This window comes from Vespula pensylvanica, chromosome 19 (genome assembly GCF_014466175.1).
Source record: "Vespula pensylvanica isolate Volc-1 chromosome 19, ASM1446617v1, whole genome shotgun sequence".
Taxonomy (NCBI): Eukaryota; Metazoa; Arthropoda; class Insecta; order Hymenoptera; family Vespidae; genus Vespula; species Vespula pensylvanica.
The window spans coordinates 249,107-265,648 of record NC_057703.1 but is presented as its reverse complement, the minus strand read 5'-3'; the positions used below and the strand labels follow the sequence as shown (position 1 = coordinate 265,648).

The window sequence follows — 16,542 nt, the reverse complement described above, 5'->3', positions numbered from 1 at the left end:
AGAGAGAGAGAGAGAGAGAGAAAGAGAGAGAGAGAAAGATTGACTCTAACGCGGTGCAAACAGCCTCATATAAAGCGACGCTCCTTCTAATTCCTCGAGAGTCATGATGATAAAACCGACCTGTGTAACAGGATCCTTCATGATGAGAACGTCAGTTACTGTTCCAAACATGCCAAAGTATTCCCTGAGCTTTTCGCTACTGGTTTGCCACGACAGACCTCCGACAAAGAGTTTTCCAGGGGCTGGATCGCCTCCGTTTGGTGTACTTCTACCAGAACTGCCGGAATGGCTACCGTTTATCGGGACCAGAGCATTGTGAAAATCGTGCTCGATGGCACCGTTCGCTGCCTCCATGCCGGCGCTGAAACATAAATCCCACAGATTCATCGATACGACGATAGATCAGAACGTTTCGATTACCATTGCTTGGACGAGCAGTAGGGAAGCTTGAAAATTTATGCGTCGGACTTTGAAATTCCCCTACTCCTCGATCGAAGCATTGGTTCTCAAGAAAAAAGAACAAAGAAAAAAAAGGGGGAGGGAAAGACAAATACAGTTATCTCCTTCGACTAAACAACTTCGATACGTACATACGGGGACTACATACGCTAAAATCTCTAACGTGAAAATCGACCAAGCGCGTGAGAATTCTACGATGATACCCGACACAGCTTTTCTTTACCCATTTTATGTCGTACGTTTCAGTTAATACCACTGTTGGCAATTAAAACAGCGCTATTGTTTTCCATCTCTTTCATGTGCTACCACAGGATGTTTGTGACTACGATCGATGTAACGTAAGTCCTTCGGTAACACCGTGTTTCTTTGTAACGACCACTTAGTCAGCGTTTCTTTCTTTGCTTTTTTAGTCTCAGAGATTATCACCGATTCGAAATTCCCTCGGTACCACGATTTTTCGACCTGCGCAACCCCCGTGTTCTCAAGGTACGTCTCCTATCATCTACTTAAAATACAACTAACGCTAATTTTTTCCGACCTGCCTATATGTACGTACGCACGTATACACATATCCCCTGCCTACTACTAGCTCTTCATTTAACAAGGACGAAGTAGGCGTACCACGAGAATCGAATCGAACAGCTCGTGCCCGATCCCTAAAAGGTACGATCGACCTTCGCCAGTCGTCGTCATATCGATCAACGCGTCGGTGAGAGCTTATCTCGTCGACGTCCAAAGAAAATGGCGAATAATTCGAAAATTCGTCCAACTATAGAGGAACCAACGACGAGCAACTCGGTCTTCGTGAGCTATTCTCGTGGAATGGTCGCATGGGAGAGAAGTTCGATCAATCGATTTTCTACCCGTTTCTTCGTTCTCGATGACACGTCGATCCTCGAAAAGGGAAGGAGAAAAGGAACGGACGACTTTATCTTAAAACTCTATGGGAGAGAAAAGGAAGGAGGGACTACGTGGATAGAAAAGAAACGAAAGAAAATAGGAGTCGCAGGGATGCGACGAAGAAAGGAAGAAACATCAGGACCGATAACATAAAATGGATGAAGCAAGGAAACAGAGAGAAAAAACAAAGAAAGAATAAGAAGAGAAAAGGGAAGAAGACGGGTCGCGCTTTAGTTCGCTTTGGATATATCGTGCACGTTCGCGGGCACGGTCAGAGAGAAAGAGAGAGAGGGTGAGCGCTGGGTGGGGTGCGGCGTCGAGTTTGCGAGACGAGAAAGGGGATGCACGATCGCGGAGAGAAGGTCCCGAGGCAAGTAGAGTGCCTGCCTGCCTGCCTGCCTGCCTGCCGGAGAGGGTCGAAGAGAAACGAGCGAACGTGTTTCGATGTAGGAACGGAGAAAGAGAAGCTGCTGGTAGTGGGGGTGGCAACGGTAGAGGCGGAGAGGGTGAGAGAACGCGCAGCTGGTGGATCAATACGCCCCTCCGTTCTTTCCCTCTCCAGTCGGTTCTTCCGGGGGTTGTCGCGTTCCGCACCGCGCCGCACCGCACCGCGTGCGTCCTGATCCACCCCTGCGAAAATTCTTTCTTCCTTCCTTTTCTCCTCGTATCTTCCATTCTTTCTCTTTCTCTTCGTTGTTACATCTTCTTGCCATATATCCCTCTCCTCGAATCTCTTTCTCTAGCCGAGAATTCCCTAGACCGTCTTTCCCGAGCTCGCGGAAGGAATCGATCGTGATGGGGATCTTTCTCTCTCTCTCTCTCTTTCTCCCCCCTCCCTCTCTTTCTCGTGAAATTCTTAGCTCCATCGCGCACATCGGAGCAAGGCAAATTTTCGCACGACGGATGTCGTAGGATAAAGAGGAGAGGACACGGCTTGTTTCATCCTTCTACTTTCTTCGTTCCCTCGACCGCCTTTCGATCGGCAAACCGAGCTCCTACCCTACTGCCGCGTTACTCGACTAACTCAGGGACACGAAGAAAGAAAAAGAAACAAAAAAGGAAAGAAAAAGACGGACGACTGACTTTGGAGTTAGTCGCGGTATCAACGACCTCGTATAATCCATCGGCGAATCCAAAATCGATCGGGACGACATCGAGAGAGCTTCGTCAAACTTGCGATCGACTACGACGCTCTTTCTAGCCATGACCCCGTTCGCTTGGCTCGCCATAGCCAAGCCTGTCGGAGGATCGAGAAGGAAAAGAAATATGAAAAATAGAGAGAAGAGGAAAAACGTGACGTCGAGTGCGAAGAGGATCGCACGATGGCTCGAGACAGCAGAGATACTCGCAAGGAAATCGCACGGAGATGGAAGCGAAAGCAAAAGCGGAGAAGGATGCGATGGTAGAGAGTATAAATCGAAGTATTTTCAATGTATCGACGAATACTCCAATGGCCGGTAAACAGCAGTGGCCCCACGGCAACATCGAGTAACTCGTCTACCCTCCTTTCTCTCTTGTGGGGGTGCGCGCGCGCACTTGACAAAGCGCAAGCGCGAGCTACGTACGTAGAGACGCGCGTAGCTTCACCGAGAGAGAGAGAGAGAGAGAGAGAGAGGAGTCTCTCTCTGGCTGTGGTGCGTCGGTACTTTCGAGGGTGAGTCCTGCTCTGGTGGGGCTCCAAGGTGGCCGATCGTCTCTCTCCCGCTTTGGGTGGGGGAGGGACAGGGTGCGGAGGCGGCACCGCCATCGAGAGACGCAGTGCCGTCGGGACGCTCGACCGAGCGATACGCGCACTAAACGCGGAAGAAATATTCTTTCTTCGAGGACGAGAGCAAAGTTTCCCGATCGGTGGAACGCGAACGAGAAGAAAAACTTCGCCGTCGTCGTCGTTGTCGTCGCCGCCGTCGTCGTCGTCGGCCTCGCATTGACAAAGCTTCGTATTTTTATCCAACGAGCTAACTCGAGGACAAACACGCAACCTAGACGAGTTGGCGCGTCGCGTTCGAGTAATCGATCCGGCCAAAATGTAACAGAATGTAGGAAAAAGTCTTTGGATTTTCTTTAAAGGGACTCCCGTGTATTATCAACGTATCGGGACTGTTCAGTGCCACGATCATCGGATGAGAGGGAGATCACGCATGTGTACCAGTGCCGGGGATATTGTCCTGTCACAGCAGTACGCCTTCAAAGAGTTACTGGTGTGATGGGACATTGTCCTCGTCTCGTGGTCCATTCGACGCCGATATTCTACCCTATTCTACTTTCAACGGCAAGGATTCTTTTCAGGAAGAACACGTTCGTCGCTACGATGGCTGACCTCTCTATCCCCTATTCCTCCTACAATCTCTACTTCCGTGTTGATTACTTTTCTTCTTCTTCTTTTTTTTCTTCTTCGTTGGATCGGTAAAACACGGCAGTGTGTCGTCTTATCTTACTTTGGTGCTTCGTGACAAACTTTGTTTGATCGAGCAGCCATTACGTTTTACCGTGCATGTACATATTTGACGGAGTAACGGGTTTAGGGCTCCTAATTTGAGAAATCGCAAACTTTCGCGGCCGAATCTACTAGTCGAGCCTCGTTTTATTTTAGGAAGAAAGATGGCCACGAGGTGAACACGGAGATGTCGTCTCTCGTATTATCGCCAACGTGGATACCACGAGCGATGTGGTGTTTCCGGTCGATAAGGTAGCTTTTGGAAGGCGCGGCTGATTCCTCGTTCTCTTACTCGACGTAGTCGTCGCGATGACGTTCGATCGAAAACTCTCAGTGATTGGAACGAGATATATTTTGAACGAGAAAGGCCCACGGATTTCGTTTTCGCAGCATGCTCTCTCTCTTTCTCTCTCTCTCTCTCTCTCTCTCTCTCTCTCTCGCTCTCTCGCTCTCTCTCTGCTTGGCATTCCCAAGATGGCCGGTATTGAACGCCGAACACGATATAAGAATTTTTCACCAAATTCTATTTTTTTCTTTTATCATTGAGTTTGCAAGAAAAAAGAGATCGCGTAACGTACGATGATTCGGCGTTTTTCCCGAGAATGGAAAAAAAATGAGGAGTTTAAAGTATCCTCTAAAATAATTATGGACAATTCAAGCACGATAATTGGCAGTTTCGAGTCTCCTCCTGCAAATGTTTCTCGACTCGACGAGCAACTTGACTCTCCGTCATTTTGTTGGAAAGAAATAATTTGATGTCTCGTTTAAAGTAGCTTCTATCGAGCAACGAATCGATTTTGTATCCAAGCCCAGTTTGATATACCAAATTAAAGCGACTCCATAAAGAGGGGTGGTGGTAGTCTCGAACGGGATCGATGCAAACCTTAACATCGAGGTCGCTCGTAGTTTTCGTCTTTTTTTCTCCCCTTCCTCAAAGAGCATTTGACGGAAACTCGACGACGAATTGATATTCGAGAAAGGAAAGATATAGAGTGGAGATGGAGAGGTCATTCTTCGTTCGTGACGATCGTGAGACGAGTACATCGATGACCGTTTGCGTGGAAGTGCCGATGATAACTGTGTTGGTGACGTCGGTGACAAGTTGTTAACCGTGATGACTGTGATAGTGGTGCTTTTCTGTGGTGCTTCGAACGATACGGGGTGGAGCAGAGAAGTTGCAATTGGGGTGGATGGGAACGCGTTGTCGGCTCGCCCTCTCTCTGTACTTTGCTTCAGGGCATGGACGCTAGGTGGCGAATCTTTCATCGATAAGAACAGAGAGAGAGAGAGAGAGAGAGAGAGAGAGAACACAGGCATGCTAGGAGGAACGAGTGGAAAGCTAGCTAGCTACCTTCTATTTATCTCGAGGAATATCAAAAGCAGAGAAGACGAAAAGGAACGACCCAACGAACGCGGAAACGAATCAACGAGAGAGAAAAAGGAAGAACGTGGAAGAGAATGCCGATCGAGCTCGTTGTGAAAAATATATATATATAAAAAAAAAAAGAGAAAAAGGTCCGCCATATTTATTCGCGTGAGAGACCTTAGACAGAGAACCCCATAGATGTTGTAGATCGTAGAGTACATGCTGCCACATGCAGATGTCGTTGTTGTGTAGGCATTACTATAGATTTTAGATAATACTTTTGGACATTTTCTAATATTAGCACTTTTGTCCGAGTATCAGCGCCGATTCCCTCATTTCTCTTTTACCTTTCTTTACTTTCTTCTTCCAATTACGCGAATCGTCGTAGAAACCGATTTTCCCGAAAAGAAGTTTCTTCTCGATCGTAGAGAAAAAGAAAAAGAAACAAGAGAATTCATAGCATCGCGATATAAAACGCTACACGTAAAGTTGACGGCGTTTTCCGGCGGGCTGAGAAGCCGCGATCGATATAATATATGTATTTGCGGCAAAGCAGGTTGCATGCGTTGCACGTCGCAGTGGCAGCTGTAATCAAGCTATGTTCACACGTACACGTTAACCGTATAAACGTTTATATAAGCACCATTACCTTATGTGTACCTATTTAGATATGCACACGTAGAATTTAGATATGTATATATTTCGAGTTGAGTCGAATCCGAGATTCAAAGAGTACTCGCGTATTAGATATCTATATGGTATATGTATTATTAAACGTTGCTCGTGTAAACTTTCGTCGAGTCGTTGCGTGTAGGAAGAATTCGATCGATGAAAAAGAACGAAACTCGATAGAACTTTGAAATCCAATAGAAACTGTATGAATTATAACGATCACGTTGTGCGCCGAAGAAAAATGGAAAGTCAATGAATAATAAATCAAATTTCAAGGAAATAAAACCAACAGAAAACTCAGTTACATGCTTCATTTCCGAACTACGAGTAGTTTTTTTCTCGTTTTTTCTCCGTCTTCTACGACTCTACACGCGCCAAGATTCTTTGTATATAATTTTTTTTTTGCTTTCTTTTTCTTTTTTCCCCTCCCACTTCTCTCTTTCTCCGAACGAGAAGACTAAGGGCGTTGCGTCCTCAATTTGTTTTAATTTGGACGATATTAGTTTTAATTAAGACCGACGATTAACGCGGTGAAACAGCAACGTGCGTTGATGCTGGAGATGAAACAAGGCGGTAATAGCTAGAGGGGTTGCTTTAAAGTCTTGGAGCAAAGTCGTTTGTAGGGTAGTCGCTTTTTAAGTTACCACCTTACACGCGTCCACCCTCCTCTTTCCAGCAAGCTTCGCGTACCGAATCCTTTTAAGAAATTAACACACGCGCCGAGCGAGAGGAGGCTCGGGAGAGAACTGCGAGTGCCCTTTCGAACGAGTAAACATCTCCCTTTTTAGTTTCTTTTCGTTTAGTCCTACGTAAATTCGATCGACGCGAGGATCAAAAATGTTCAAAGAATCGCCCATTAGAGATTTTGAAATCTGGACGATTCGTCGTCGTCTAACGAAAACCGACGATTTTTCCATTAGCTAATAGGTTTCCTTATTTTCTCCCAGTGCCTCTCCTATCTCGTATATCCCAGGAATATATTTCTCTCTCTCTCTCTCTCTCTCTCCCTATCAACCCCTACTCTCCTAGGCTGACGACTCGCGTTAGCTCCCTCTCTCTTCGTGGCTCGTGTATCCAGTACCTCTATGTTATTGGATCAATACGCGGGGCTCCAATTAATCCACGGGGGGCACCCTCGACAGATGGCCAACGGGAAACACCATACCCCAGTGTAGTAACCCTCCTAAATCCACAACGACCGCTACAAGCATCGCCATCACCGACACCAACACACCACCAACAACGTATCTTGTACGTAGAACGTACCCCGGGCACGCCCAGGCCAGAAGGAGTAGCTGATGCGAACGACGACTATCGATAGGAACGAGAAATCCCTTTTCTTTCTTTCTTTCTTTCTTTCTTTCTTTCTTTCTTCCTTTCTTTTCTTTTCGCTCTTTTCATCGACCGATCCGAGATTTTTTTTTTCTTTTCCCCTCCCTCGCATTTTCATTAGCAACGTGGAAAGTCTAGCACGTTCGACGATCGACGAGCGAGTCTTGATTAAAGACAAAGGCCTTCCTAATAATTCTTCATCTCTTTTTCTCTTTTCTCGACGATCCTCCTTTCGATCATCGATTATCCTCGAGAATCTTTCTCATCGTCCTAACCATCCAACGAGAATCCCTCAAGATTCTCAAACTTCTTCTTTTCCTTCTGGAAGGAAGTATGAGAATAATTTCTCCATGTGCCAAGTTTCCGTCCCTCTCCCTCTCTGTCGTACCATTTTTATTCAATCTTATGAAAAAGCGAACAAATTTAGGAATTACCTAGCTTGGAATTACCGACCGAGCGTTCGTAATACGTACCTTCTTCTCGCGAAGAGGCCATCGAGTTATAGCTTGCACGCGAAACGCTTTGAAAATCGATGGACGTTAGAGAAGAACTGGTATATGCGCGATATATCGCTACGTCGTCGTCTCAACGAGAGGAACGCTTTCAGATTTACGTAACTATCTCGTACGTATTCTCTTGAAAGGAAATAAAAAATACCGGCGATGTCTCGCACGGCACGACAGTTTTGTGCAATCCGATAGGCTCGAGAAATTTGTTCTCTTTTTTGTGCAACGAAATGCTAATCGAAGTAATCGACAAGTTTAGACTCGTATTTTTCTACGGAATCGCATAATCGTTATCGAGGATCAGAGAATCGTATTCGGAGCGATAAAATTCCGTAATTGCAGAAAACTCGTATTAATCGTTCGTACGATAAACAACGAATTGTAATAAATCGAAATTCGTAGAGGAAAGGAAACGAGATCGTCCGTCGAAATTTGTTCAGACTACTTTACCAATTGCGGAAAAGGTAGCTCGCATTCGTACCAGCGATAAAGATTTCTACATTATCGACAACCTTTCCTCCGCAATACCGATCGAATCTGTTTTGCCGTGGTAGAAATTTCCCGTGGTAACGCAGTCAACGTTCGCCGTTCTTTCGGTCTTCGTTCACAAAAAAAAATATATATATATATATGTATGTAACAACGTGTAATTATCTTTGTACAATTTACGTAAAAACTAATGAAATCTTTGGGGCGATATCTTCTTCTTTTATTATTCTTTCCTCGCCGAATAATTCCACTAAAATTAGAAAATGCTCGTTTATATGGTCGATACTACTTGTTAATTATCACTATGTACTATGTTTTTTATTTCTAAATATTTAGATTTTATTCGATGCGGTATAACTGCAACTGGGTAAGCCATGTGTTATCATTTATACACCGTAAAGAATTGAACATACATCTCTGCCTACTTGAGAAAGAAAATTCGAGAAAAAATAAAGTCTATCAAAAGTTGGCTAAACAAGACTAATTAAATTTTCTTTCCCATCTAATAAGCGAAGCCGACACGATCGCTCGTAGATGTATCCTAGTGACTATCTACGTTGGAAACTCGTAACTCAACGACACGACACGTTACATATACAAAACAACACAAAGAAAACCACTCCGATTAAAAAACGAGCAACGGAATGCTACTTTCGATATTTCGAAGGAGTGTTCGACATCTTAACTACTACTCGTCGTACTCGTTTAGAAATGAAGGCGTCCACGCGCGAGGGAGAGAGATAGAGATAGAGAGAGAAAGAGAGTATCGAACACCCCCCATCGAGCACCACAACAAATCGACGGTCAAAGACGACGATCGTGAAAAATCTAATTTCGGGTCGACTACTTCTGTTAAAAGGTACAACACAACTGAGACATCTTGCAGAAACGAGTAGCGAAAGAAAGGAAAAAGAAGAGAAAACCAACAGCGAAAAACATAAAAGAATAAAGGAAGAACGGAAAACGAAAGAAGAAAGAAAAACAAAAGATAAGGGATTACGGTCTGTGTCGTGTTCGGTTGTTTCAACCAATTTACTGACCTACCGCTAAATCAGTGTCGTACAAGAGTTCTTCCCCGCCAGCCTCCCCGCTCTTCTCTTCTCGCTTTCCCTTCCTATGGAAAATCGATCTTTCTCCTTCTCTCGTATTACTTTCTTTCCAAAGCCCGCCATCACCTGACGATTTCGTTATCAGCCGAGTGTGACGGTACAATAATAAGAGAGAAGAGATAAAGAGAGAGAAAGAGAGAGGGAGGGAGGAGGGAAGGAGCTCGAAAGAAAGGGACTAGTTTTCATCGACGCCGGTCTCGGATTTGGCCCGCGTCTAGCTCGTTCTGCTCAATCGCTTCCATCTCCCTCCGTCGATCTTTAGAGAACGTCGTTCGCCTCTTATCGCATCGATCGATGACGCGAGATCCTTCGGGACGAAGCGCGTCCTCCATTCTTTTCCCCTCTTTCTTTTCGTTCGTCTCTTTTTCTCGTGCACTCTCTTCTCCTCGTCGTTGGCATGACAAAAGAGAGAACGCGCTCGTGGACTCTCTCTTTGCTCTTCGCTGTCCTTTGTACGCAACACGGCGAAACACGAGAGAAGAGGAGCTGCTTCTCCTCGAAATCCCTGCTTCTTTTGTCTTCTCCCAAAGGAACGGAGCACGCGCGCCTTCTCGTCGCCTTTCTCTTTGTCAACCTTCTCGAGGTTCCTGCCGCCGACGACACCCTTAATAAATAAGCTTTCGCGAGGTCTCGTACATTCTGGTCCTGCGCCATCTTGAGATCCAACATGGTTCCTCTTCGCGCTACTACACACCATCGACGACCAACCGGATCGATTTTACTTCTTTCCTTTCCTACGGAAGCAGAGTACTTGCGGATGTGCTTGTTTCTTAATACGACGAGAGTGTGCAACACATCAACCAAGTTACTTGAAACAATACACACACACACACACACATTTATACACACCCGCGCGCATACACGCACACACATATGCGCGTGTGCGTACATACTTATGTATATACCCATGCTCTTTTACGATGCTCTCAACCAATCGACAACGTGATACATAGTTAATCGGTTAAACAACGGGATACTTTGTTATCGATGCTTCGTTAATATTGGAGTTCGCTCCGAAGAGCACTACGGACTAGTTGCTAAATAGAGATCAAACGAGAGGGAATACTATACGGGTGTTACGTAAGAATATAAAGAGACAAACGCAATTATATAAGTCGTATGTACGCGTATACACCACGTATCGGAGATACGCCGCAGGAAAGTCAACGGACTTTGCGGAGTCGATCGAATCGCAGATCGAACGGAATCTCTACGGACCTATATAGGATTTTTGCTACGAAGGACGATGGTCGGTGAAAGCTTAGAACGGATTTTCTACGTCTACGAATAAAAGACAAACGCTCGAGTCTCTTGGCTCGTTACCCGAACGTTACGAAATCAATCGTCGATCGAACGTTAATTAGAAATACGTTTACGATCGCGCATGGGTTCAAAAATCGTCGTGGTAGCTCGATCGATCGGGTATCTCGCGAAGAACGACGATCGACGGACGCGTCGCGCATAGCCGATTATTCCTAATCGTTCTAAGCGAACAACACCCTGGCCGAAGATCGTTTACGCGAGCCACCACCACCACCACCATCGCGAGAGCGTATCCAACTACGTCACTGCTACTACGCCATTTTCACGGCTCGTGTAATTACGTTCGACGAATGAAAGATTTACTCCGAGTAGGACGAGCCGAATTTATTTATTTCTTTTTTTTGTTTTTGTTTTATCCCTTTCGAAGAGACCATTAGAAAGATACCGTGGAACGAAGAAAAGAGACCGTTTTTGCCGAGAAACGCTCGATTTCGAACGTGCGCGCGAGAGTAACTCCGTCGTTACGATCCAATAGCTTTCGACGAAGAAAGGAAAGAAAGAGAGAACGTGTGCGCGTGGCGTGACCATAGAAGGAACAAAAAAACAAAAAAGGACGGAGAAAAAAGAGATGAAGTAGGGTATAGGGAAAAAGCGGAAGGACGAGACAAAAAGAAGCGAAACGGTAAAGAGAGAGGCAGAGAGAAAGAGAGAGAGAGAGAGAGAGAGCGATACGAACGTCGAATAAAACGCGAACTCGTTCTGTGGTTGCTTTTACGACCTCGTAATAACCCCGATCGAAAAATGAAATAAAAAAGGAAAAGTAGAGAGAAATTCGTTGGAACGGTTCAACGATACGGGGACGCGATTCGTTATCGCGTTAACCGTACGAAACGTTTCCCATGTCGAATCGATCGACAAAGGACGAATAAGTTTCCATCGAAAAGGAAGATATCCCGGCGTTTGCCATTTCTACGTGGCATCGCGCGGAGCCCAAACCCGTTTCGAGATTACGAGAGAGAGAACCCGTTGAGAAACTGACATCGGTAACGCGGGTACCTACGAGTCTACTTACCGACTACGCCGTAAACGCGCGCTCGCGTTTACCACGGCTACGTAACGCGGAACGCGATAAAGTAAATCGCGAGCGAACACGAACGGTCACTCACACACGCGTACACACCATTTGCGAGAGGATCTATGAGCGATCTAAGTCGCGGGAGGAATCATTTTCGTTACTTTTTTTTTTTTTGCAACGTTACGTTTACATGGTTATGTATGTTAGTGATGCTTTTCTAACGATTACCCTACTTCCATGTGATATACATAACGAGAAAGAATCAAAATGTGCGAAGAGATAGATAGGAACGATGGAACGGAGAGGGAAGAGAGAGAAAGGTCGAACGGTGCGAGAGAGTAAGCTAAAAAAAGAACGAGAAGCGTGAGAGTAAAAGTGAGAGAGAGAGAGAGAGAGAGAAGAAAGGGCGACGAACGAAGGAAAAAAGGAGAGAGCGATAGAATGCGCGAAGGGAATTTCTTGGCGAGAGAGGCAGAAATCCTGACCACACCCATCGATTCGATCGTTGCGGAATCGACGATCGGCAAAAGCTCTTTTTCCCTCCTTTTGATCCGGTCGTTGGATTAAAACCGCCGACGACGCGATGCTTTCGCTACGCGAACGTCGAGAGGACGTTCTAACCTAAATTCGATCGCGTGCGTGACTCTAGTCGATCGAGCCAAACTTATTGCAGGTTCTTAGGAAACGTAGAAAGTATCGAGGTGTGCCAGATTTCGAGATTTTTCGTCCGCCATTTTTCCTTACCCACGCGGAAACGAACTTTTTATTATTACTTCGTTCGGAAGAAACTCGTCGGCGTGCTCCATTTAACTTTGCTAGGAGATAAGGAAGCTACTCTCTCTCTCTTTCTCTCCCCCCCCCACTCTCTCGCTCTCCCATTGTGGTTTCTTTACCTGGACTCGGTTAGGATCTGGTAATTAGAGGAAACTCACAATAGACAATACACCGTGTCTTGGTCACCGTTGGTCCACCGTTCGCGCCCGCACCTGGTGGTCCACAGTCACTTCACCAGGCCCGACAACCAGATTTCGTACCTGCATCCTTGAAAAAAAAAGAGACAACAGCGGTTCTCAGCTGAAAAGACTTTTCATCAACGGGCCGACGGTGGCTCGCCGCTTTTTAAGCGTAGTCCTTCTCTCTATCTAATTTCTTTCTTTTCTACTTGTTTATCTTTTCATCTTTTCATCCGTCTAGTACTCTTTCCCACTCTTTCATTTCGCTCGATGGCAAAACGTCGTCGGGAAAGTCTGCGGAAGAATGTCCTTCTCTGGCCGATCGACCGAGCCAAGAAAACGTGTCTGAGACTTTCCTCTTTTCTTTTCTTTTCTTTTCTTTTTCCTCTCGAACGTCTAAACGCTTCCGCTCAAATACACAGCAAATATCTAACGATTTACTCATTCCAGCGTCGCTCCGACGAAACGTAAAAAATATAACATAGTCTACCATAGAAGCTTACGCAAGTTCTATACGAAAGAGACAATCACAAAAATCCGCTATGATACAAATACGCCTCCTTCTTTCTTGCGCTTTACTTTAAACGTGGCTATGCGTTAGAGAGCAATGGGTGATATACTAACGACCATTAAATTATCAATACATCTAGATCTAAACGATACGCACAACTATATATACATATATATGTGTATATATATACACACATACACACACACACACACACACACACACACACACACATATCAATAGATAATATGCGCAGTAAAACGAAAAGTGATCATTTTAAAAAATAAGCGACGATACATCCAATCGTATACGTGTATACGTATATATATACGTACGTACGTACATATATATACGGCGTATACCCGATATAAATCAGACGCGTCGAGTCTGCCGCAACTACTAGATATCAAATGTATAATATATACGTGTGTAATAGGTGTGTAACAGTGCCTCGCCATAACAATTGCATAAAAAATAAAGCCACGGATATTCTAAAATCGGTGATTCGCTTTAAACTACTCAAGCGATATATAAATATAACGTAATATAATAATTATGCTACGACAGCGTTTTTCAAGTCGTCGGAGCTTCGTAGTACTACGCTCGACGTTCGTCCTACGTACTTGTCGTCGAAATATACAGGGGTTCTCCTTTTATCGAGATACGACAAGATTTCCTACCGATATGACTAATTGATTACGCGACTATAGAAGGAGGAAAAGGAGGGGAGAGGAGAAACGACGCATCTCGCGAACGGAACAACGACCCTAGCGAGGAAAAAAAGGTATTCCCGTTAGAGCCGTACGAGTCCAGAAGAATCATCCTTCGTCATTTTGTCGCCGATCCATCGTTTTCGTACTCGAAAAGTACTCGTGCTTCGCGACGAGCTTCAAACTCGATAGGAATTTGTTTTCTACAAAGTTCTCGCAAGCTTCGGATACTCGAACGATCGTCATGGTAGACGTTCCGTCTACCTTCAAGTATCTCGAGAGAGAAAAAGAGAAAGAGGTTGGAAAAAAAGCAGGAAAAAAAACAAAGAAAACCAAAAAAAAAGGGAAAAAGAAATAAAAAGAACGAGGAAAGGTCTCGAAAGAGAGTGGAAATTTCGATGTCGCACAAATTCTCTAATGAGAGAACGTAGGTGGATGAAGTTAAAAAAGTGCATGAAAAGAGGGAAAGGAGAGGAATGAAAAAAACGACGTAGCTTGAAAAATTTTGTCCTTTCCTCCGTGCAGAGCGTATCCGTTTGTCATCGAGTTTCTTCAGCTTTTCTCGTTTTTATTTTATACGGTTTATATACGGTTGCGAAAAGGAAAATATTAAAAATGCCTTTATTTAAAGCGAGCTTAATTTTTCCAGCGCAACAAGGTCACTTGGTTAATTTTCCTGCAATTCCTAGTAAAGACAGGACAACTATCTGGGAAGAAGTAGAGAGCCAGAGCGAGAGCGAGCGAGCGAGCGAGCGAGCGAGAGAGAGAGAGAGAGAGAGAATAACGTAGGAGGAAATCCATAGGCGTAAAAGGCGCGCGGGCGCACAACACGCAGCTCTCTCGCACAGTTTTCGAGAAAGTGGTGGGGGATGAGGCTAGACACGATGGAGGGAAGACAAGGAGGAGGAGAAGAGGGATGGAGAGCGAGAGAGAAAGCAAAAAGGCACGATAGGGAGAAAGATCGGACTATATGCCGGCACATCGGGTCGATACTCGTTTCCAACGAATCGAGAAAATTCTTCCGAATGACTCGTCTAATCCACACGCAAACACACGAGCGTACGCATTCGTTTGCGAGCAGAGATAGTAGAATAAAGTGCCATTGAGACAGGTCCGTTCGATGATCCAGCTCGCTCGCAAAACGATACGTACACGCGCGCGCGCACATACATACATATATCCGTGCGTCGAGTAGATTCTAAGATATAGGTAACAGCGATCCAAGGCTCGATCAATAAAGCGCGCCGTTGAAACAAAAGGAGATTGCTTTTTCTTTCGCGTTTCCATGTGGGTAATTAGCTGGGGCGTCTCGGGCACTTAAAAATAATTTACACTCGAGCCCCGAGAATCGGGGATCGTTTGGGTGCTCGAACGCTAACGACGCTGCGAAGTACGGGGTACGACGAGTGGTGCCAAGTGTCGGAGAGCCGACGACGAGAAACGAATAGGAGTAGTTTCGTAGCGAAAATGCGCGCGAAAGACCACGAGAATATCGAAATTCGTTTTTAGCCCTCCCTCTTGCTATTTCTCTGGCTTTTCCTTCGCCGACCATGTCGAACGGGTTTTGCATCTCGTTCCACGAATAATTACGTTTCGATACGAGCTGCGAGCAACGACGATCCGCCGAAAATCGTAACGAAAGTTAGTTCGAGAGAGAAAGAGGGAATAACGGCGATCCTAAGTTTTGACAAGCCCGTAGACGCGTCGCTCTTAGAAAAAAAAGAAAGGAAGGTTCTTCGGGGGGTAAATCTCTCGCCGTCTCTCCCTCTCTCGTAGGTCGGAACAACAGTCGGTAAACTTAGATTCCTACCTACGTGCGAACGACTGCTGCCACCAACGTCGTCTGCGACACCTCCCTTTCGCACCCACCAACACCCTACCGAACCACCGTCGTCGTCGCCGACGCCACCCCTTCGGCGAACCTATCTTCGCCTGGTCAATAACCTCCGTGCTCTCGCGTACGACGTCTATAATCGTCTCCTCGTTTGAGAGCCTCTGCCCTCTACCTACGTCGGACCTTTTCCCTCTTCCTATCGATTCTAATCGAGACGAATTCTTTCCTCCGAAACATCCGTATATCCGATCTCAGCGATTTATCTCGCATAAATTACTGAGATCGTTCCTATATCAGAGCTGCCACATCGAACGACATCGCGAAAAGGAGCTCCGTTGAGAACCACCGTCGTCGTCGTCGTCGTCGTCGTCGTCGTCGTCGTCGTCGTCGAGGAACTTACCTCTCGAGGGAAGCCTTAAGAAGTTATCACGACGTAAATGTTTCGAGGTAGACGGCCGGAGAGCGAGAGAGAAACTATCCGAGAGTTTAAAAGGACGTCCCTGTCGATGCCGATCAGAGAGGAATTATTATTTATGACGGAGGGGAGGCGACCATTGTCAAATACGATTAATAGAAAGTTTCCTCCGTTCGGAGGAAACGAGAGCGGAGAGAAACGTGCAACGGATATTAATCGCACCGAAATCTCGACGATCGATCATTCATCGATCGGGCTCGCCGGAGTCATCGAAATCGACGATAGGAACGCGATTAAAGAATTTCGAAGGACGAGAGTGCAGCGATGGACGATCTCGTACGAATTCGCTCTCCCTGGAAATTGCAAGCGTAAGGTGATGCCATCTGTACTGGTGGTCTCGAAGCGAGTCTTAAAAATCATCCCCCTAAGATCAATACTCCGTACGCGAATGGGCACGTAGTCTGTAAAATGCAAAGTCTGGCGTGTCTCGGCTGCTATTCTCTCTCAATTTTACAAA

General features: G+C 45.6%; 2 protein-coding genes and 1 long non-coding RNA gene across 14 annotated transcripts in view; 2 read left to right on the top strand and 1 right to left on the bottom strand.

The window, feature by feature from the left end:
• Window positions 1–16,542, bottom strand: part of LOC122635750 (RNA-binding protein Musashi homolog 2) — a 75,207-nt gene that overhangs the window by 2,058 nt on the left and 56,607 nt on the right. For 6 of the 12 annotated variants that reach the window (XM_043826321.1, XM_043826320.1, XM_043826322.1 and 3 more), the window contains one exon: window positions 121–361. In XM_043826321.1, coding sequence (XP_043682256.1) covers window positions 121–361 — 241 coding nt within the window. Of the gene's footprint in view, window positions 1–120; window positions 362–9,198; window positions 10,002–12,537; window positions 12,647–16,542 lie in introns of all 12 variants that reach the window. The other 6 variants (XM_043826324.1, XM_043826327.1, XM_043826325.1 and 3 more) reach the window with 4 other exon arrangements.
• The window catches only part of LOC122635755, a 45,171-nt gene that overhangs the window by 26,109 nt on the left and 2,520 nt on the right, over window positions 1–16,542 (top strand). The window contains exons 2-3 of the mRNA XM_043826338.1: window positions 706–797; window positions 870–945. Coding sequence (XP_043682273.1) covers window positions 706–797; window positions 870–945 — 168 coding nt within the window. The remainder of the gene's footprint in view (window positions 1–705; window positions 798–869; window positions 946–16,542) is intronic.
• LOC122635757 lies at window positions 4,245–6,127 on the top strand. Its single transcript, XR_006328739.1, has 2 exons — window positions 4,245–4,274; window positions 4,567–6,127. It is a non-coding gene; the product is annotated as an uncharacterized LOC122635757 (long non-coding RNA).